Source organism: Schistosoma mansoni (assembly GCF_000237925.1).
Source record: "Schistosoma mansoni, WGS project CABG00000000 data, chromosome W unplaced supercontig 0185, strain Puerto Rico, whole genome shotgun sequence".
Classification (NCBI taxonomy): domain Eukaryota; kingdom Metazoa; phylum Platyhelminthes; class Trematoda; order Strigeidida; family Schistosomatidae; genus Schistosoma; species Schistosoma mansoni.
Window position 1 is genome coordinate 162,870 of NW_017386022.1, and position 23,910 is coordinate 186,779.

Genomic DNA, 23,910 nt, shown 5'->3' on the forward strand with positions numbered 1-23,910 from the left:
AATTCTGTATTGTCTTAGGATCCTTTGGAGTTCTTCAGTTGTGCCATGACGGTAAGGTGAAACCGCAGTACCAATCTATGGCATTTCATTCGAGTTATTATTATTATTACGTACTAAACTGTCTTGTTTTAATAAACTTCTAATAATCTTCATAGGAAAATTATTGAATTGTAAGATGCTAATTACATTCTTTTGTTCTTTTCGTTTGTCCCCTTCTGAAGTGATGATCTTGTTGGCTCTTCTAAAAAGATTTAAGGCTAACGAGATTTTAGCACTGAACGGATGTGCTGAATGGAAGTCAATATAACGATTAGAGTGTGTGGGCTTTCGGTAGATGGATAGATCTAGAACTCCATTTACATTCCTTTTCACTAAGCAATCTAAGAAAGGTAGCTCACCATGTTCATTTTCATTCTCATCCGTGAATTTGATGTGAGATGAAAGTGTATTTATCCGTTTTGAAAACGATCTTAGATGAGTCATTTTTATCACTACAAATGTATCATCTACATATCTAAGCCAAATTCGTGGTTTGATGTCGTTGGAGAAGATATTTGATTCTTCGTGTGCCATAAAATGGTTGGCCACAATCGGGGACACGGAGGAACCCATTGCTACACCATTTATTTGTCTGTATAACATTCCGTTGAAGGTGAATAGAGTCGAATTTAAGCAGAGTTTTACAGATCTCATTATTAAACTGATGCTTAAAGGACATCTGTCAGACAGAGTATTGTCATTCTCTAGTAAGCCACTAATGAATTCTAAGCATTTATCAATAGGAATCCTAGTATATAACGAGTCAACATCAAAGCTTACCAAGACTTCATTCTTCTCCATAATTAGTTCCGATAATTTTGATTTAAAGTCATATATATCTTTAATCATATTATTTAAGTTGAGCTGTAGTGGCTTTATTATGCTGCTTAGATATTTAGATAAAGCATATATCGGTGTGCTGGTAAAGTCTACTATCGATCTTAGAGGGATATCTGGTTTATGAATTTTCAGTAAACCATAAAACCGTGAAGTATTACATGATTTAGGATACAGAGCAAACCAAAGCGAGGCTCTAATGACTGGTTTTTAGCTCTTTCAAAAGTTCACCTGTTTCTGATTTGACTTTATTTTTAATCGTTTGAGAATTTAATGGATTGATCTTTTCATATGGTCTTGTGGCAAGATGTTCAGGAGCTTTATTGATTTAATCTGTTCTATTCATGACCACTGTTGTGTTGCTTTTGTCTGCTTTTGTGATTATAATCGTTTTGTCTTTTTGAAACGAATGCAAAGCCTTGTATTCTTCTTTTGAGATGTTTGGTGTAAGGTGTTTTTGTTTAGTCAAGATATGGAATGTCTTTTGACGTAATAAATGCGATTCTTTTTCTGGTAGTTGTGCGATTATTGGCTCTATAATTGGAGCAACTTCAAGAGTACTAAGTGGTTTTTTATGTAAATTGAAATTTAATCCTTTCTCCAGTAGGGTGATTTCATGATTCGTTAAGTTTCTGTCAGACAAATTATGAACAATTCTTAGATCATTCGAATTAGATTTTATTGCTGCCGTTTTCTTATCTTTCTTTCTTTGATCTTTTCAAATTTATTTATATCTAAACATTTCCTCATTGAGTTCGTCTTAATATTGAATAACTTCTGTTGTTATCTAATTTATTTGTCAAAAATGTCGAACAAATGCTTTATCTATAGTATCTTTGTCTTACCTAATTGTCTCAATAACATCACATTGATAATCACTTCATTTTTTAAGGTGCATGCATGTTATCAATTTGATTGTATGTGATAGTATGTTCTGATCATGTAATCTTAATTGGTTGCTCAGTTTAAGGAGAAAATGTTACTCATACAAGGGATAAAATTATATTATCCTTTTATTTTGTGTTACTGATTATAGTTAATTTTGCTCGAATAATCAATTACCTGTTAGGGAATTTTTATCAATAATCAATTTAATAGTTCCTCAGACGAGTAGGTGATTGAAGTGTGGGTCGATCATTAGTTATCACTTAAAATAATCATGAAGATGTGCTAGGACCAGCGTAGAAAATATTTTATAGTAGGACTTAAATTGTGACATTTAATGTTTCATTTCTTTACACCGATTAATTGTGAAATGAACTTTTCTGAACACTGACCTTTCAGTTATCTTTTATGCTGATTTCATTAAACCAATGAAACGGTATATATAATGATAATCTATATAAACACACTTTTGTAATCATTCAGTCTAAATTAATACTTACAGAGACCATCACCTTAATTATGCTGTCTTCTCTAAATTTTGTTGGGTAATTATCATGACTTTCTTAAAACTCTTTCCATGACATGCTTATTTCTTTTTTTATGTCACTTAATCCTGGTTTAAAAGAACCTTATAAAGAGGAATAGTCAGTTGTTTATCAGTTGTTTGAAAAACAGATCATAAATGTTTTCACTAATACTGTAGGATTTACTGTATTGGAACTGTTCCAGGGGAAAAAGCGGAATTGGTGTAGAGTATTTTAGCTTAATTTATAAATTAATGAATGTGTTATGTCCTAATAAGAATGGTGAATGGTATCTTTGGGATCCATTTATGAACCAATACTATGAATATATTTTTATCCTATAATCGGTAAATAACTAAACTAGTCATATTCATGTCCTCCTTATTATGAGCTTTATTTTGACCTATGAACTATTGTAATACAATTTACCATCCTTGAATTAGGCCCTGTCTATCATTTACTATCTTATTCACAGCCACATTTGGCCAAATCTTGTACAAATGTTGTATTCCTATTTTATGGTACGATGTGGTGTGTCTGTTTGGTATATAAACACAGTGTGTTTGAAATAAATGATTCATACTGCATAGGTTGAGATTGGTGTTCTGGACTTAACTGGCTGTACAAGGCAGAAATGAGGACCGATAAGTACTCAAGACTGCTCGCACGGGTTTTATGCGTCACTGGTCCGATCGATAAGTCACTGCTCTCTAATTGGTGGTATTATCAAGTTATACATTAACAGGGCCCACACGCCACAAGTTATAACAGAATGTTACCTTGATTCTGCTACTTTTAATTTCCTGTGTTAGTTCCATCGAAAAAAACATAGCTTAACAAATATGAGCAGTAAAATAAAATATCTGAGACTTTTCGGAATGAGTTGTTTTTCATTCTCTAGGAAAATTCACAACTTCAACGTTTTCAATGTTGACTGAGATAACAGATGTATTATTTATTCCGTTTTCTGATATTTCATCAACCATAAGTAAACTATTTATTTTACTGTCTTGTTGTTCGATTCATGTTTAATGTTCTGCATCATTTGAATAAAATGTAAATTGTGAAGGTTTTTTAAACCAATAATCAAAATGTTCCATTTAAAAATGACTTAATATTAGGCTGTTAGTATTGGTAAACTTCAATGAGGTCTGATTAGATATTAAGTTGGTATCATTGAACACATGGAATAACACATGGAATCGGCGTTACAATAAACTACGAGCAACAAGAACTATCAACGGTCAGTGATAGAGGTATTTATTTTTGTTTTACTGAAGCTGTTGTATAAATCAACTGTGAATTTTATGAATAGTTCATTTTGACACGGTCTTTGTAGACAATGAACCTTGGTTATAAAGGTCTAACATGATCACATGACTAGTTAATTGTTAACAAACGGAAGAAATTGTTGGTTCATCTGTATAACTAAACTTCTTAGAAGGGATTTGGAAAGAATTCTTTGAAATAAAAAAAACAGTTATTTAGAAAAAAGCCATTGTTTCGTCTATTTACTAAGGTTCCCTCATAAATAATTATCGATTTCAATAATATCACCTGTATCACAGTGAGGAAAATGTCATGATTATTATTTTGATTGAAATCCTTATTGAACAATTTACGATAACTTCCTTATAAATTCGATAGGCATGCAAACAAAACTTCATAAGTCGTCTTGTATTCTTTCCTAGTAATTGAAATCTTCAAAATTCTCTACATTGTTTCATCAATTTTTAGGCTTACAAACGTACTTCTTTTCTTAAAAATGCTGTAGTACATACTTACCCTTGACAAACTATTATATCCCGTGGAGAATTATGAATGGTAACTCTGAGGATTATTTATGGACCAATGTGATATGTATATTTTCTATTGTATAATTGTTAAGTAACTAAACTATTCATATTCGTGTCCCTCTTTTTATAAGCTTTATTTTGACCTATAGACTATTGTTATACGATTTACCATTCTTTAGTTATCCCTAGTCCATTAATTACTGTGTTATTTACTGTGTGTTATTACTATGTTATTTTACGCATCAGCGATTAGTGCTGATGTATCGGCCTCAAATTTCTATTCCCTTCATCCTGTAGTTATTCATTTGATCAATACCATGCGTCAGTAAGTGCATGAATAGATGTGAACTTTTCTAATGGAGCGAATTATGTTTATACCTGGCATTCAGAACAATATAATTTATCGGTACATATTAAAGACAATTTGATCCAAGCCATGGCATTCGCTCGATAATCCTATTAAGATTTTTCTATTTAAGTCTCAGGTCTTCTCATTAGAAAAAACACATTTAAACAAAACAAAAATCTATTTCAGAACTCCCTTCATCATATCCTTGATTGTATGAGGGAGTGTAGTTAGTAAACGTTATTTAAGATTACATTATGTAACTCTATCCGTATATATTTTAACTATTCAATAGCTGATGGTGTTTTCTAAAATGGTTAGTTTGCAGAAATGTGCGTTTAGCAGACATAAAGTCTAAAATTACTTAAAATATTAAACGTTAACTGTTATCAAAGCTACTGGAATTCGTTAATGACGAAGGAAAAGCAAAGGTGATCTGTACTGGCTTACGATCTATCTAAGTGAGTCAAAATAAAAGATACCTTTGATCAGTCTTATATTTATTGATTATTTAGTATTACACTTTGGTTAAGCCACAGAGTTTCAAAGTTTTAATTCGTTTACATGACGTGGAAGAATATATTAGCCTGCGAAATTGTGCGTTGTGACACTTTTTTGCTAACAACGTAAAGTTTAGTTCATACTTATTTCTGTAAATCTGATTCAAAGAAGAATCGGACAGTAGTGAAATCGACGCTAAAATTGAACAAAACTGATTATAAATTACATCGATTAATCTGATGTAAATATATACATACTACTCATAGATATTAGTTGTGATATTATGGACAGTATATGATTTAAATTTATTATGAATTAACCAGTGGCTTTCTTCCTTCATTCAAATGTTGATTGATAGTTCTAAGGAACAGTATTTTTATAAGTTCCTTTGTATAAATAACGGAAGATATTACTGAAAATAATATTTTTAAATAAAGGAACTACGGGTTAAGCAGTATTAAAATGATGAGATAGCAAGGTTTATAAGACTTCGATCATACAATACTTCTTTACGAATCTAGATAATACTGTTCAAGATTACGTAATGAAACTAGTTGGTATCAAGTTGATTTATCCTTCATTGTGGGAATATGAAGGCAAATTATGTTTTTATTTTTTCTGGATTCATGTAAATATAAATACTATTATCACAACGTTGCTAATACACACATTTTTGAAACATCTGTGATTCGATCAAGAGGGTGAACAAAATACTGCTGGAAATTCAGCAATAAAAAAGCTGAACTATGACATTTCTTTCTAATTTCCATGAACAACATTAATAGGACAATAATGTTTAATGAACCTGTTAATGCATTATTAAGAGAATAAGTTTTTAGATTCGGGGCTTCGTGTAATGAATTACCTTATCCTAAATAATCGTCCATAAATCGGTAACTAATAGTTCTGTTTTAATGAATTTCGCCAAACAAAAAGCTAATTATAATTCACTTATAAATGAATATAAACGCGCACAAAACTTTACACCTTCAGAATAAGAGTGAAGTTATTTGAATTTGTGTAATAGACATCTTTTATCTCAATTAACGGAAAATTAATCATTACTGGATGTCTAAAAGCAAATGACTGACATTTTCGCTCATTCTCATTTAACACGAATAACAGATAAAATGTATTGAGTAATAGTGATAATAATAGTCAACGGAAAGTGACTGAAGTTAGTTGTTTAATTTTCAATCTCGACACTTTTACTTAAAGCCTTCTATGGTCTCACTATTATTCGGTATAGGCCACGATAATGAACAAATAACGAAATATATTTATCGTGCTATTATTCTCAAAAGTCCAAATCAATAAATTTATTTGCTCTTTTGATTGTCAGTTGTCAGTGATAGGAGCTGAATTAAAACCTTTCAAAATCTACGTGAGTTTACTTATTAATGAAGAACATGAATGTAAACGATGTTTTTATGTAATTAGATCATTTGATTTTATTGATTAATAGCCAACTCTATTCAAGTGTCAATAAAACACTACGGATTATGAACAGATGATCCCGTTTCGGCATAGTTCGACCACGAGCTAAAATATTGAAAATAAATTTGCCAAAACGGGCGATAAGAAAAATTTTCACTCTCAAATTTGCAGAGATACTTTGATATTGTCAGTCTAATTATTATTTCATTTCATACTTTCAGAATGACTACAGATTAGAGCCCCAGATGGGACAATATAAGAGGTATTGAAGTAGCACATCATAATTTGATATTTTCAAGGGTTTGTTTGTGAAAATCTAGGCTTCACATGCAGGTACATCCAAATGATGAGTTCTAAATGAAATGAAAATCGCTTCCTGTATTCCATAGCTGTCCACCACCCGTCTCTACCTATAATCCTTGTGATTTAATGACAATATCAATGTTGTTCGCATAGAATGCAAGTATGTCAAATAAGATTGATCAATTGAAGTTCTCAACATCAATGGGAAGATTCAAGCAACCAAGAAAAACAAATCAAACGTCAGTCTATTGTATAAGCCAGCGGCTATTCCGACTCAATGGCCAAGTATATAACTCGATGGGATTTAAAGTTAACGGTACTGCGTTCGAGTCCCGGAGTGAACATCAAGTTTTGGACATAGTTACTTCCAGCTGATTAGTTCAAAATAGCGTGAAATGCATGACTTGGATTTAACTGCTAGTCACTATCCATCCCGCTTATATCTATTTAATATTTAAAAAAATAATCGAATAAATTTCAGATAAGTTTAAAAACCCATGGAATCGTCTAGATTTAAACCATTCTTTAGGCAAACGATGTAGTGAATATTTGAAATGTTAAACAATCTAGTATTACTGTGAAATGAAAGCGCTGTGAGTCGTATGACCCATCTAATCAAGCATTTATATGAATTGTCCTTATATTTGCTCTTTACAAAGTTCAATTTTGACTGTATAATTAGCTCTATATGAAAAGTAAAGCAACTTTTATTTACAATGTCTATATCGCATGCTGTTATATCAAGGTATCGAAAGATTGCTTGGAAAATCATTCTCTGGGTGAATCTGATGTGTGCTTTAACTTAATAACAATCATAATGGATTTTCAGCGATGATTGTTAACACACTCTAATAATTATGAGTAGGAGAAGAATAACAATGTTTATATTTGATTCAGACGGTTACCGTTGGTCTATAAAAATTCAAATGTATTATTGATCAAAAAGTATAAATTGTGAACAATAAAGCTATGAGAGATAAAAAAATTGACTAGGAACAAACAACAATCATGAATTCACTACAATGTGATTGAGAGCTCTTTTCAAATAACAAGTATTTTATTAGTCAACTAATATTTGAACGAAGAATATTCTTTTCGATAAATTCTCTTCAGGTTCTACAATTCATATATCCGAATTAATAATCCGAAAAAATGGCCAAGTTAAAGACAAAGTACATAGTTTAATGCATGTAAATTTAGGAATGTCAAATCAAATAGAATAAAATTGTTAATGTTGATATGACTCATATAGAATGTTAACTTGAATCTGTATATATGTAAAGTGAAAATTTAAGATCCATTGTCAGAATAAATATGGGTCAGATAGGGTGAGAGAGATATGATAGTGCAATTACAATTCGATCAAATGGAGTACTAAATTGTGTGAAAAATTAGTGAGACGTAATAAGGAGGGATCAATGCGAAGTGAATGAATCATGTATAGGGGGGATTAATAACGATATTTAAATAATAATAATAATAAAATACAAAGATTTGTGAATAAAGATAGGAGAGACAATTACATTTGACTATGAAAGGTCGTAAGTACATAGTCAAATTAGGTCATACAATAGCTAAGATGAATGCTCGTTAATTGGCCTTGTGGTTGGCCAAGGGAGGAGTAGGGGTTGGAGATATTTCTTCTGTACGCATAGCTCTGGTTTCTTCATTCCGATGGCCACTGCCTCCGCCGTTTGAAGGACTTTAAGCCTGACAAGCTTAGGCAAAAATTACTGACCCTATAAATAATTGAAAAAGATTGGTTTATACTGGCACTATGACCAGTTTGTACTAAATGGGCCAAAATCGAGCTGTTTACTTTCCTCATCAGACCTTTGCTTAGCCACACTGGGAGGTGTTCACGAACACGAAAATGTAAATTCCTAGAACTTCGATGAATAAATTCAGAACCTTAGTTATTTTGAGTAACCTTGTAGGTCTGATTTTACCCTTAAAATCAACCATGTCAACTCATTGTAATAAACATATAGTTATGTAATTTGTCAATGAATGATTATGTAATTCTTCTGAAAAACGAAAACTTTTAAATGTCTAAAATGTAGATGAAAACCAATAATCAAATTGATAATATCTATTTATATTTCAGTAATGTATAAACCATATTAGCATACATGTTTTATTGAATAAAAAACTCCAATTAAAGTTCTATATTCTGTTAACACACTACATAATCATATATATATAGTGAATTCATATACATTTTGCTTGAACTTTGTAACCACAGATCGCTTTTAGAGTTACATAAGCGAAGGAAGTATGTCACTAAACCAGAGGCCAGGTATTTTATATATATATATATATATATATATATATATATATATAAATTCAACTTCCATTAATTATCTACTATTTGTATATTTAGTTTGATAAATATTGTTCATTACCTATAAACTTTTAATCAATTTTTTTTATTTTGTATTTTTTTTTCTTTTTCTCTTTTTTCTTTAAAATATTTGACCATGGTTACAATCTGAAACTTATTTTTTTTTCTTTTACAGATTTATATACATACGGTCAATGTGATATGATCCAAAAAAATAATCGAAAGTGTTGTATGGCTGATTATTGTTGTATCTGTGGCTTGTTTTTTTTATATTTTGATTTGGAAAAGAAAATATATTTGAGTATAGATGAATGGTGTAATGGAAGACAAAAGAAAAAGAACGAAAAAACTAAAAAAAATTATATCGAAAGTTAATCAATATAGATTGTATATTGATAGTTTGTATATTGATAGGTAAGTTTTGACAAATCAATACATCATTCATATTATATAATGGGAAAAAAACATAATAGATAATGTTTATTGTTTATGTATGAGCATATGAAAAAGTTGATATTTTGTTTTATTTTTAATACCTATATGGTGAGTTTCTATGATGATCATCATTTCCATAACTATAAGTACTTCGTCTATCTGAATAAATGGAATTATTTCCCAATGTTCCTTGACTTTTTGGTCTATACAGATACAAATAGACTGGACCATATTTATTGGTTATTAAACCTCTGTGTGGATCGTAAGTAAGATAGGTTACATCGAGTAGACTGTCAATAGTTCGACGTTTAATACTGGCAGTATGTGGTGGATTATAACTTTGTTTAACTGGTGAAACCATAACCGGTGATGGTATATAAACAGGGCTAATAGTATTACGTGCATAATCATTTTGATTAGTCTCCTGTGTTGAAATTGTTGCACGATTGTTTTCAATTTCAAAATTACTTACTGAACGTACACGACCCACATCGTCAACGTAAACTTGTCGAATAGACGTTAAATCACGTAATACTTTATCCGTATCATTCATTGCCCGTCTAATATATTCACAAACTGTTTGTGCTGTTTCAGGAATTTTACATTTATATATTTCGTAGTATCTCATAGAACTATACATAGAATCTATACATAATACAAAAAAATGTGGATTATTTCTATTCATGTATATTTCTTTAACTTCTTTATATAATACCCATGGACGAAATGGTATCTTACCAGATGCTTTATTTCGTTCAAAACTAATACGATCTTCTAATAAACTTCCGGTACAATGAGACTGTCGTTTGCGACGATATTTTTGCAGTAAATATAATGCTCTTGTTTCTGAAAAATGTTCTGCTGGACCAGCGTTTATACGATATATTGTACAAACATGTGTTTCATAAAATAAATGCTGTTTACTTCCAACATGACGTAGACAATCATCAATGTAATCATGTTCTTGTTGATAAGACATAATTTCTTTATTCCTCATATTGAAAAAATTTGCAAGTTTTTCTGACTTTTAAATATACTTAAGTAAATGTATATATCTATGCAATATAAACTTATGTATACGGTTGGAATAATAATGTTAACAGAGTTTTTATGGGAACTACTTATGAACGTATGAGCATATATATATATATATATCTGTATATATATCCATGTACATCACTGAAATGAATGCAAAAATTTTTTTTTCAGAAAACTGCAACATGAATGACTAATTAACCAATTGATAATAGAATTTCAAAAAAAACATTTTTCACATAGTTACAATTTTTTTTGAGTATTACTATTTAAAGTGGAAAAAAAATTAAAAAAAAGTTTACTTGTATTTGAAAACTTTTTTTAATCATAAGAAAATCAATCACTGTGTTAAAGACGTGTTTATGTGTAGAATTGAATCATATATAAACTATTACTTGAATTAATGACTTTCACAAAACAATAATAACAATTAGGAAGCAAAACACTTATTATACTTGTTTTTGCAACCATTTTGGTACATGTTCACCAACCCTAATTTTCAGATCACGATTGCTCCTCCCTATGTATGTGTGACCACACACACATTTAAATTTGTAAACGCAGTGGGATGTGACACAATCATTTTCATGTCTTTTAGGTTTTGAATGCAGCATGGACCTCGTTCTTTCTTTGATAATGACCTTCGCTACACAATACATTTTATTGATGACTGATTTAAGGCTTTGTTTCAATAAAAGGTTATTTGAATCACCTCTAAATGGTAAGGTGATGTAGATAGGATTTTTCTCCACCAAGGCTACAGTAGGTCTCACTGTGCCATGAAATTTCCATCTATTGATAAGTTTAGGTGGATAACCATTCTCCATTAATGTCTTGTTTAACAACTTAACATCATCAATAGCGTCGTTTGTACAAATACGATCAAGCCTGTTAAATACATAATTGATTTACATTTCCATTAAAAAATACGACACCTAATTTTCTTTCTAAGTCTGACAGTGGTTAGCAATGGAATGCAAGATGTGGATTTTATTATAAATCTGTATCACGGAGTAAATGCATCAGGTTCTCAGTGATGATATTTACTCAAGTTAATAGCTTTCTTAAGTCAGGAAAAGAATGAATCCCGCATTCATATGTGAAGCAATAAGAGCATGGTTCGAATTCTAGTTGACTTACAAAACTCGATTCAGATGGATCGAGATGACTAGCCTTAAATAAGAAATTAAGTGAAACCTGAGTATGTGTGCTATACAAGAACTTAAGTTTACTCAGCCTGCAAATGAAGGCAATGCCGAAAACTCCATGAAAAGAAACAGTATTGTTGTTAACATAGAAATTAAAACCTAGTTATGAATGAAAATTGATGTTTTGGCAAGAACTGTCTATGCAGTCTTTCACACTGATCGAATGAGTTTCAAATAACAACTGAGACTTATACGTTACTTTTTAGACTTTTTAATTGATTTACGAACCCTCTGACTGTATATTCTACATTTTGAGTTTCAACAAATACAATACACAGTTGATAAATATGTTTATTTTCTAAATCTTGGTTGTCAGCAATCATTTATCATATAGTCAATTAGACTTATTTGAGAATGCCGAACAGAAAAAACATTATTAGCTGTACACTGGAAATATATATCCTGTTTAAAATAATATATTTCGAAATAATTCGCATTACAAGTGAATAGAAGAATTAGTATTTCCAAGAGAGGTTATTTTTTATGGGATTGGGTTACTAAATCCATGCTCAACCCTCCTACTTTTCATTCTTTGCTAAACGGAAAATCTGTGAAGCTACACTATTAGAATTTCTGCAATATTTTTTTCAAGAGACTTCAGTTGCTTTACAGATACAGACTTGAGGCTTATGCTCAATCTTCTAGATTTTTGCTTATCATTGTTTCTCTGTAAAGTGTGGTGAACATATTTTATCCAACTTTTTCAGAGCCTTTGATTGTAGTGCCGTGCTTCGTTAATCATTCACCTCGATAACCGATATAATAGAAATCTTAACGGTGCATAAAAATCAGAAGGCAATGAGAAGCGGCAGCTACAGTTTTATTGTCAAATGACGTAGGCCAGAAAGTTGTAAGCACATGAGCAAATATCAGCGAGCGAAACAAAAATGACACGCATTAGAGATGGCAGGTAAGCCAACTCACTTTAATCAAGCGTTGATTAATATTTATAGTCAGTCAAGAATAAATGACAAACATGTGATAAGTAGGATAAGAAGTGTACACACGCCTACGCTGATATAAAAATGGTCAGGGTTAATAAGTGAATAACTAACAAGGTGAAAACATGACTCATGATGGGTAGCTGAATTGACTTGTCCAGAATTTATGATAAGGCATATGGACTTAATACAACAACCGATACTACATGATAATTCCGACACCATTCTAAAACTTTTATTTGTAACTGAAATATAGTTATCCATGTTACTCAAGTCATTGTAAATGAAGACTAACATAAATTGTGGTTCGCCGGGGCATGATCGAGGTTTCTAGCGACCATAGAGGCACATGTACTTAGATTGATGACGATCTCTGGAAGTTCCTTGACGTAGGAGACAAACAGAATTTGACTTATTACAGTTCTCACAAATAGCTCCCTTAGTATTAGTTTCTAAGATATGACCATGAAGGTAGTTTGTATTCTATCTAGACGATGAACAAGAATCTTTCCAATCTTCTTAATCAGGTGTCAGGTGATTCTCAGGTTTCTAAATTCTTTGGAGGCATGGTGTGCAGTTACTTGTCGAAAACTTTGTTAAAATCAATGTCGATTATATTGATTGACTTTCTAATATCGAGTAACTTTGTGAGGCTCTACCTTATTGATAGGAGGTTTAGAATTATCAATATATCGTTTCTGATGATGTACTGTATACTGTTTAATATGGGGTGTATTCACGAGAAGCTCATAGTTATCTTTTTAGTGATTCTTTTCTAAGTTTGTTACAATCACGTTTTAGAATGATAAATGGGTCTATAACTTAATAGTGTCCTATTGGATGTTTTTTGGTGGATGAAAGTGACTCCCATACCTTTCTGAGCTAGCCACAGGGGGGAAAGAAAGGAAGAGCTATTATAAGCATCTTAATTTGTCTCAACCTCTAAATTTGTGACTCGCCCGGTTTTGCCGGTTTTTTAATATCTGGAGTACCTAATGAGTTTATTACATTATCCTGAATAATAACCATAGTAACAGACTACCTTTAAATTTGTTATTTATTGAGAGTATATAATAAATTTTGCAAAGTAATTGTCCATAGCCTTTGTTTTGTTATTATTTTGTGCTTTATTGATCATGTTCTTCTATCTAAAACAGGCATCTGTTGAAATCTTTTAACCTCATAATTTATTGACAATGTATACAAGTTAAGTTTCTAACTGTTATATAACACCCAGAACTTTTGTGATATACGCATTTTTGGTCGCCTCGTAGAGCAGCTTTTCTTTGGCGGTACAAAGATATATGGTAATATTCCAGGTCATTAGATAAAAATCTTGCTAGTGATTCATAGAGACTGTTGCATCTCTTCCTTCGGACTGAGCAAATTAAGAACGTCTTCAGATAATTGGTTATAGAACTGTTTTAAGTATATCTATGGGGCTTTAATGAAGGGTACAGAGCCGATTATGTTTCAGTCTTTATGGAAATTGATCTCAACTATGTTTTCTTTCAAAACGCTAATATGGGCTGGCGCAATGATACTGTATGATATAGCAGCAGTGAAATAAATCTTAGTATCAAGGTCATTTCAGAATTCGGAAAAGATTAGTGAAGTTTAGCGATTTTTTGAAACATTCGGCATAATAAATGTAAAATAGAGATATATGTTATACGACCTTGAACTATCACATCAGTGAACGATTACCTTCCTACCTGTGTAAATGACTTATTAGTTAATATTGCCTAACTAACTATATCTATCTTAAGGTTAGCCTTTGTTCAATCTGAACTTTAGTGGAGATTTGTTCACTTTTAATGTTCTTAAGTAGGTAGCATGTTTGGCAAGGTGTATGCCCATTGACAAGTTATCACTTAAACAAAAACAATATAGGTCATACTTCTATTCATTCCGCAGTTCATTTGATCCTATGACGAGGTCTATCTGGAGGTTGAAAAAATACCCAAACTCCACTCATTCATACATTGAAATGTTTAAAATTTATCATTTGGTTACACGACATGTTGCTGGGAGATTCGTAAAAACGAAATATACTTCATACAAATTCTAGTAGATTACAGTTACTTAGCAACCAACATATTTATTGAATGAAGTCAGTTTTACTTCTAATTGTTTAAACATACTTTCAGACTCCAATAATCCAGTTGAAGTAAGATTTTTTTATATAGTTGAGATCATGAGTTAATTGAAGCTAGACCACCATCGAAAACCTGGAAGCACTGGATGACCGTTTCATCCTTTTGTGGGATTCTTCAGCAGTGCACATCCACAATCCTGCCTCACGAGATTTGATTTCAGAACCTATCAGTCTCGCGCGCGAGCGCCTAACCTTTAGACTATTGAGCCGGCATCGTACGGTGTTAATGTCTAACCTCAACTAATCCACGAAATTGAGCAACCATTCACTAATGTCTTCAGTGAGTTGCTATCTCAAAACAGAGCTGGTTGAACTCTACTGGTTACTGCTTCTCACTAGAACTCCAGGAAATACCTCATGGAACCAGTCACTAGTGAGCATATGATCATTATCAGAAGGAGTTTTTGTGGAGATTTTAATAATTTTATATGGTTGAGATCATGAGTCAATTGAAGCTAGACCACCATGGAAAACTTGGAAGCACTGGATGGCCGTTTCGTCCTTATGTGGGATCTCCACAAAACCTCTATCTGATAAATTTTTTGTTAATTTTTATAAAACTATTTTATTAAATGTTACTTTCCTTTTAATTCTGGTTGAAAAATGCTCAAAAATAAATGAATTTAAAAACCCAAGTATAAAAAAAACCCAAAAAAACTGAATATTATTGTTTTGATACATTAAAAATTGTAATTTCTGAGCCAAAAAGCGCTTTATTTGAAAACAAATTGACTGATTGATTTACTCACATTATAAATGTTTACAGTATACCTACTCTTTGATATAACCATTTTGAGCATATTACATACAAAAAAAACACTTACTCCCATCAATCTTTTTTTTGAAATTTTTTGTATACTTAATTAATAATTATGCCATATGACAACATTTGCCTACGTCGTTTTTTGGATTGAATTCAGTCATAAGATACCCAATATTCTGTTCTTTTCTGTTTATTGATTTGTAATACTAAAAAGATTGGTGGAATATTTTGGCAGCTATCTGTCTAAGATATTATTTGATTTAGTATATAAATTTCTAATGGAATGTTGGGTTGGTTACTGTTACATTAATGAAAGAAATTAGACTAAAGATTATTTTATTATCAGAAGGGTTTTTTGTTTGGATGTTATAGTAATTTTGGTAGTTGAGATCATGAGTCAATTGAAGCAACACCATCACATAACAATGAGATAGTGAGAAGCAGTGACAAGTGGAGTTCAACCGGGTCTGTTGTGAGATAGTAACTCACCGAAGACAATGGTGGTTGTGTCGTTCAATTTCGTGGAATACTTAAAGTTAGACACTAACACCGTTAGACGCCAACTCAGTGGTCTAGGGGTTAAGGGTTCGCACTCCAGACTGATAGGTCCTGGGTTTGAATCTCGCGAGGCGGGATCGTGGATACGCACTGCTGAGGAGTCCCACAATAGGATGAAATGGCCGTCCAGTGCTTCCAAGTTTTCCATGTTGGTCTAGCTTCAATTGACTAATGATCTCAACTTTTAAAGATTATTTATGAAGTGAAAAGTTGCTTCACAGTTAGGTAAAAAATTACTTATCATGGGGAACAAGTTTTGATTTAATCCGTTGTACTTTAGTGACTATGTGTTTCAATTGACACTTCATATTGGTCGAAACTAGATCCATATATGTGAATCATAAATGTGCATAAAATTTTTGTCTTCAAATTAATAAACTTTGGTTGATGATAACCACAAGTGACTTGATTTAAACAACTACAAATCGAGTATCTGAGATTTCACTGCACAATAAAATTAACTTTTCTGGACATTCATTTAACAAGTGAGTTATCCATGTTGTACAAAACGTATTATGAAGTGACAGAACTATGATGGAAAATTTAATCAATGTCTGTTTTGTATCCAGTCATGAGAAAATCACCTATATATTACATGAATTTGTCTAGGTAACAAGCATCTACTATTGGAACTTTTCTTTTGACTAACAGTGTTCTTAAAACATTTCTGTTAGATTGAGTATAACAGATAATCTTTTTGTCTTCGGTACATAATCAGATAAAAAATGCAAAAATATGTAATTACTTACTTACTTACACACTACGTCTGTCACCCCACGAGAAGGAGCGTACACCACCTGCCATCATTCTCCAACCATGTTTGAACTGGGCTCTCCTTTCCAGTTGTGTTCCAGTTGCGGTTCATTCTTTTAATGCCTGCTTCCAATTTCAAACGCAAGATGTTCTTTGGTATTCCTTTTTTCCGTTTCGCTTCAGGATTTGAAGTTAGCGCTTGCCTCGTGATGCAGTCTGATGATTTCTGTTATGTACGTCTTATCCACTTCCAACGTATTTTCCTAATTCTCTCCTCAGCCGAAGCCTGGTTTGTTCTTCCCCAAAGTAGGCTGTTACTGATGGTAATCGGTCAACAAACATTCAGTATCTCGTCTACACAACTGTTTATAAATACTTGTGTCTTTCCGATAATGCTCCACGTTTCATCTCCGTACATTTCAACTGCCTTGACGTTCGTATTGACGATTGTGACTTTGATATTGGTTGACATTTGTTTTGAGTTCCGAATGTTCTTCAGTTGTAGGAATGCTGTCTTTGATTTGTCAATCCTCTCTTTACGTCTGCATCTGATCTTCGCTCATGAATGATGATGTCCAGTAAGGTGTAAGTTTTGACTTTTCCAGAGCTTCTCCATCATGTGTGATTGAGTTACTGTTTCGCGTGTTGTATTTGAGTATCTTGCTTTTTCTTTTGTGAATGTTGCGGCCTATTGATACAGAGGCAGCTGCTGCACCAGTTATATTGGCCCGCATTTGTTACTGTGTATGGGGCAGAGAAGCTAGGTCATCTGTGAAGTAAAAGTCTGGTCTGTGCACGACCAATACTTACGAAATCCAACCTGTTGACCTCATAGTCGGGTGTCTTCTGAATCTTTCCTTCTGTTCAAAAACACTCTGTTGAAAACTTTTCCCGGTGTTGACAGTAGTGTGATGTCTCTGTAGTTCTCACATTTGCTCAGATCTCCTTTCCTTGGTGTCTTGACGAGGTGCTCTTCTTTCCAGTCTGTCGGTACTTGTTTTACTTCCTAAGTCTTCTTGAATAGAAGGTGAAGCGTGTTTGCAGTTACTTTAGTGTCTGACTTCAGTACTTCAGCTAGTGTATTGTCAGGTCCAGCTGCTTTCCCATTTATGATTTGTCTGGTGGCCATCTTAATTTCTTTGATCGTTGGTGGAGTGACATCTATGGTAAGGTTTGTGTGTGCTGCTTCGATGTCTATTGGGTTCAATGAAGCTGGTCTATTCAGGAGTTCCTCTAAGTGTTCCACCCTTCTGTTCCTCTGTTCTTGCATCTCAGTGACAGCTTGTCCTCCTTGTCGTTGACTAGTTGTTCTGGTTTGTTATATTTCCCTGTTAGTTTCTTCGTTGTGTCATATAGTTGTTTAGTATGTCCTTCTGTGTCCTACTTGTCTCTGTTCTTGTTCGACCGTTGTTAATTGCTGTCTTATTGTTCTTCCTTTCTTCATTCTTGTCCATGGTTTCCATAGAGATCCATTTCTAATGATAATGCTTGTTGCGTCTCAGAACCTACTGACACGTTAATGCTTCTTCCGTCACTTTCCAATTGTCACCCATAATAGCTTCTTCTTCGAGCAGATATTGTAAGGCTTGGAATATGTTGTTGAAAGATATCATGAATTCGTTGAGTCTGTCAGCATGTCGAAGGAAGGCTGTATCGAACCTTTATTATGTTGTTTCCCCAGTTGTCCATTGCTTCTTTAGCTTCAGTTTCATCTTGGCAACCATCAGGTAGCGATATGAAGCTTCGTCAGCTCCTCTCCTGGTCCTCACGTCCTCATTGACCTGATATACTTTTTACTGATGCTAATATGGTCAATCTGGTACTTTGTAGTGTGACCCAGTGCGAACCATGTAGCTTTGTGAATGTGTTTGTGTGAAAATATTGTGCCACCTATAAACAATTTTTGAAATGCGCATAAATTTGTAAATTTTTCCTCATTCTCGTCCCTTTCTCCCAGTCAGTCCATGTCGTCCCATGATACCTTCCTATCTGGTGTTGTTTATTCTAATTTAGGCGTTTAGGTATCCCATCAGTACTGTCAGGTCCTTTCCTGAGCTCTTCTCTATGATCTATTGCAGCATTTCGTATAACTGATCTTTATCGCCTTCGTTGCTCTCGCGGTTGGACTCATGTCACTGGATAATATTCACTTTAATCCATATCTTCTTCCTTTTTATGGTTCAGGACCCATGAGGTTCCTATCCTACAAGTGCTCTTCGTGCTTCTTTGAACAGCAACTACCCGAGTGTGCGGAGCATTTCCTTTTCCGTGACTACGGTACAACAGTACCTCTCCCGAATCTATCCTTTCTTGTTCAGCCTGGGTCTGATGAGTCTCACTTATCCTGAGCACCGTCAAATTTTATCTCCTCATTTCCACATTTATTTGATTAGTCACCCCGGTCTCGGCTTTCACCAAGAGGCGTCATAACTCTTCTAAATGAAGTTCGTTCAACCTGCAGGGCAGAGTTTAAATGATTTATTTCAGGACGGGATTGTTTTAGCAAGGTTGTTTTCTACAGGATGGGTGTGCTGACTTTATCCTTATCCTTTCTGCTTTATCCGGGATTGGGACCGATAGTTACCACACAAGGGCTACTGGATGAATTAAAGAACATATAGTGCTATTTACACAAGTCTTATGGAGCACTCAAACGAAAATAATTCAAGTACAGTTAATACATTAGTTAATACAAAAGAAAAAAACTGGCACGAAATGATTTTAATTAACTTCCTGGGTCATGGTCAGTCAAAAACATTCTGTTAAATAACTGAGTTACAAATTTAATGAGTTGGCAACAACAGTAAGTATAATTTTCTAACTAATCACCTTACATTTCTTGAAGAATTTTATCAAAATCAGATAGAGAATTATCTAGAATGTTTCGATTATTCACTAATCCACCATCTGATATCGCTCTCTAATTAAAACGAATCTCCACATATATACTGTAGTGAACGAGATCACGAGTGGTGACAACCAACTTATGAATACAAAATTACAGAATCTCTTACTAAAAACTGAAAACCATACAGTAAATTTCTCATTTGCAAAATGTCAATCAATGGTCTCGAATTTCATTGTTCCTTCGTTTCCTCTCCAATCTTTGTCTATTCTCGTTCTCTTCTCTTCGATCTTCTTAACCTCCTGCCACCAGGCATTTCATCTTTGATTAGTGATACATACTACTTATATCTATCGACATCAGTAGCACACACCACAATATTTTTTTCCTCTACTCTAAGTATATGTGTACATACAGATGATTCCAGTAAACCGACTACACTGATATATTTATGATTTTCATTATAATTATTGTAGCCATTTTCTTGTATTATATATTTGTGAACTTTAGTTAAGACTTACGTCATAACTGTTTTTGTCAAGTTAGTTCTAAATTTATGAATAAACTAAAACATGATTTGATCGAGGAGATTAAAAAACTATCATTTCAAATAGAACCTTGAAACATACAAGACGGTTACCATATAATAAAATTGTTTTCATTTATAAAAAACGGTTTATAATTAATTGTCCATTCAGCTAAAAATACTTACTGATTATAGTTGTAAGTAGTATCTTAAACGTAATAAGTTCAAGTGAGTCTCCTTTTTATAAAACAATTCTGATAAGAATCTTTTTCGGTTATATGGAAAGCAAAAATAGATTATCAGATATCAGGGAAAAGAAATAAGCACTTACGGGAGATATGAAACGGAGTATCTGAATAAACTTTACAAACTTAGAGTACTGCATGAATATCAGCGTTTTGACTGCAGTCTCAGAGTGGACAACAACTCTAGGATGCAAGTACATTCAGCTGAGAAGTCCCAAATAGTACGATTCGTGCGTCCTTGATTCTACTGCTAGCCACCATCCACCGTTGCTTGTCAACGCTTTAGTTTATCAGTTATTCAATAATTGTTACTATAGGACGTTTTTAGATTCGAATGTTCTACTACTGTAAGTAGTATCAAGAATAAATGATATTTTAAAGAAATCAATTATCAAGAAACATTACTATTCCTGTTTTGATGGAAAAATAAACCAAGTTAATTTGAAAGGATTGAAAAAAGCACAGTTCAAAGAGTTCTCAATTTTATTTCAACAAAGTGCACTTATATTTTACAAGTTATATCATACATAGAAACCACTGAACAAACAAATTACAGTGACATCCAGAACAGAGGTTTCGTCCTATTTTAAAAACCTCATAAGGCTTTAAGTCATGCTGCTCCAAATACTATGCAACTACCTACTGAAGGAATAAGGATAAAAGTAGCTGGCCGACGACCATGAATACACAAACGTTTATAAACACTATGTTAAATTAAACCAACGCTTCCTAACTACCTAACTCCGCCTGTAGCTCCTCCAGGGGCTACTGCCGGTCCCAAGCCCGGGTAAAGGAGGAGGGTTGGGCATGGGGTTAGCGACCCCATCCCGTAGAAAATCAACTCGCTAAAAAAACGCTAACCAGAAAAAATCATTCAAACCATTCAAACTCTGCCCTGGGAGTAGAAGGAAAAATGACGTCTCATGATGAAAGCCGAGTTCCTTCGGAAGTCATGAGGCCGATGCACCTTCTTACAACCAGAGCGACAATTTTTATAGGTACATGGAATGTCCGGACAATGTGGGAGACCGGCAGAGTCTTCCAAATTTCTGCGGAAATGAGGAAATACAACCTGGAAGTGCTTGGAATCAGTGAAACACATTGGACGCAGGTTGGACAACAACGACTGTCTTCAGGAGAACTTCTGTTATACTCCGGTCATGAAGAAGAAAATGCCCCACATACACAAGGAGTGGCACTGATGCTGTCTAGAAAAGCACAAAATGCACTTATAGGATGGGAATCTCATGGACCGAGGATCATCAAAGCCTCCTTCAAAACAAAGAGAGAAGGCATTACAATGAACATCATCCAATGCTATGCGCCGACCAACGACTACGATGAAGACGCTAAAAACCAATTCTACGATAGGCTGCAGTCAATCTTCGAGAAGTGCCCAACCAAGGACCTGACCATTCTAATGGGAGATTTCAATGCCAAGGTTGGAAAGGACAACACTGGATACGAAGACGTCATGGGACAACATGGACTGGGAGGAAGGAACGAAAACGGTGAAAGATTTGCAAACCTATGTGCCTTCAATAAACTGGTCATAGGTGGCACCATATTCCCACACAAAAACATACACAAAGCCACTTGGATTTCACCGGATCACACTACATAAAATCAAATCGACCATGTCTGCATCAACAAAAAGTTCAGGAGGACGATGGAGGATGTGAGAACCAGAAGAGGAGCTGATATAGCATCCGATCACCATTTGCTGGTCGCCAAGATGAAACTAAAACTCAAGAAGCACTGGACAATGGCGCGGACAACATCACAAAAGTTTAACACGGCCTTTCTTCGAGATGCTGACAAACTCAACGAATTTAACATGGCCCTCAGCAATAGGTTCGAGGCCTTTCATGACCTACTCAATGGAGAGGGAACCACCATAGAGAGCAGCTGGAAAGGTATCAAGGAGGCAATCGTTTCAACATGTCAGGAGGTTCTGGGCCAAAAGAAGCACCATCACAAGGAATGGATCACTGTTGGTACACTGGATAAAATTGAAGCAAGGAGGAACAAGAAGGTAGCAATCAATATCAGCCGAACAAGAGCAGAAAAAGCCAAGGCACAAGCCGAATACACAGAGGCAAACAAGCAAGTGAAGAGGAGCATCAGGACCGACAAACGTAAATATGTGGAAGATTTAGCGATGACAGCGGAAAAGGCTGCAAGAGAGGGAAACATGAGACAACTGTATGATACAACAAAGAAACTTGCTGGAAATTACCGTCAACCAGAAAGACCAGTGAAAAACAAGGAAGGCAAAGTAATCAACGATATTGAAGAACAACGAAACAGGTGGGTAGAACACTTCAAGGAACTCTTGAATCGACCAGCTCCACTGAACCCACCCAACATCGAAGCGGCACCCACAGACCTCCCAATCGATATTGGCCCACCAACAATTGAAGAGATCAGCATGGCCATTAGACAAATCAAGAGTGGCAAAGCAGCGGGACCAGACAACATCCCGGCAGAGGCACTGAAAGCAAATGTAACAGCAACTGCCAAGATACTCCACATCCTCTTCAGTAAGATTTGGGACGAAGAACATGTACCAACAGACTGGAAAGAAGGACTTCTCATCAAGATACCAAAGAAAGGCGATCTGAGCAAGTGCGACAGCTACAGGGGCATCACTCTCCTCTCAATACCAGGAAAAGTCTTCAACAGAGTATTGTTAAACAGGATGAAGGATTCCGTGGACGCTCAACTTCGAGATCAACAAGCTGGATTTCGTAAGGATAGATCGTGCACAGATCAAATCGCAACTCTACGTATCATTGTGGAACAATCAATCGAATGGAATTCATCACTGTACATCAACTTCATCGACTACGAGAAGGCATTTGATAGCGTGGACAGGACGACACTATGGAAGCTTCTTCGACACTACGGCGTGCCTGAGAAGATAGTCAACATCATACGGAACTCCTATGATGGACTAAACTGCCAAATCGTCCACGGAGGACAACTCACCGACTCGTTCGAGGTAAAGACCGGTGTTAGGCAAGGTTGCCTACTCTCACCCTTTCTCTTTCTCCTGGTGATCGACTGGATTATGAAGACGTCAACATCTGGAGGAATGCACGGGATACAGTGGACAGGCAGGATGCAGCTTGACGATTTAGACTTCGCGGATGATCTGGCTCTTCTATCACAAACGCGACAACAAATGCAGGAGAAAACGACCAGTGTAGCAGCAACCTCAGCAGCAGTAGGTCTCAATATAAACAAAGGGAAAAGCAAGACTCTCCGATACAATACAATATGCACCAATCCAATTACACTTGACGGAGAAGCTTTGGAGGATGTGGAAACCTTTACATACCTGGGCAGCATCATTGATGAACACGGTGGATCAGATGCAGATGTGAGGGCGCGGATCGGCAAAGCAAGAGCAGCATACCTACAGCTGA

The 23,910-nt window shown here is 34.4% G+C and overlaps 2 protein-coding genes across 2 annotated transcripts; both read right to left on the reverse strand.

Annotated features, from left to right (window-relative positions):
• Nucleotides 1-9,144: 9,144 nt before the first annotated feature.
• Smp_075420 (hypothetical protein) lies at nucleotides 9,145-10,552 on the reverse strand. Its single transcript, XM_018790960.1, has one exon. The coding sequence runs from the start codon at nucleotides 10,442-10,444 to the stop codon at nucleotides 9,542-9,544; it is 903 nt and encodes a 300-aa protein (XP_018645812.1). The 5' UTR covers nucleotides 10,445-10,552; the 3' UTR covers nucleotides 9,145-9,541.
• Nucleotides 10,553-22,438: 11,886 nt separating this feature from the next.
• Nucleotides 22,439-23,683, reverse strand: Smp_162850 (hypothetical protein). Its single transcript, XM_018790961.1, has one exon. The coding sequence runs from the start codon at nucleotides 23,043-23,045 to the stop codon at nucleotides 22,635-22,637; it is 411 nt and encodes a 136-aa protein (XP_018645813.1). The 5' UTR covers nucleotides 23,046-23,683; the 3' UTR covers nucleotides 22,439-22,634.
• Nucleotides 23,684-23,910: the final 227 nt, after the last annotated feature.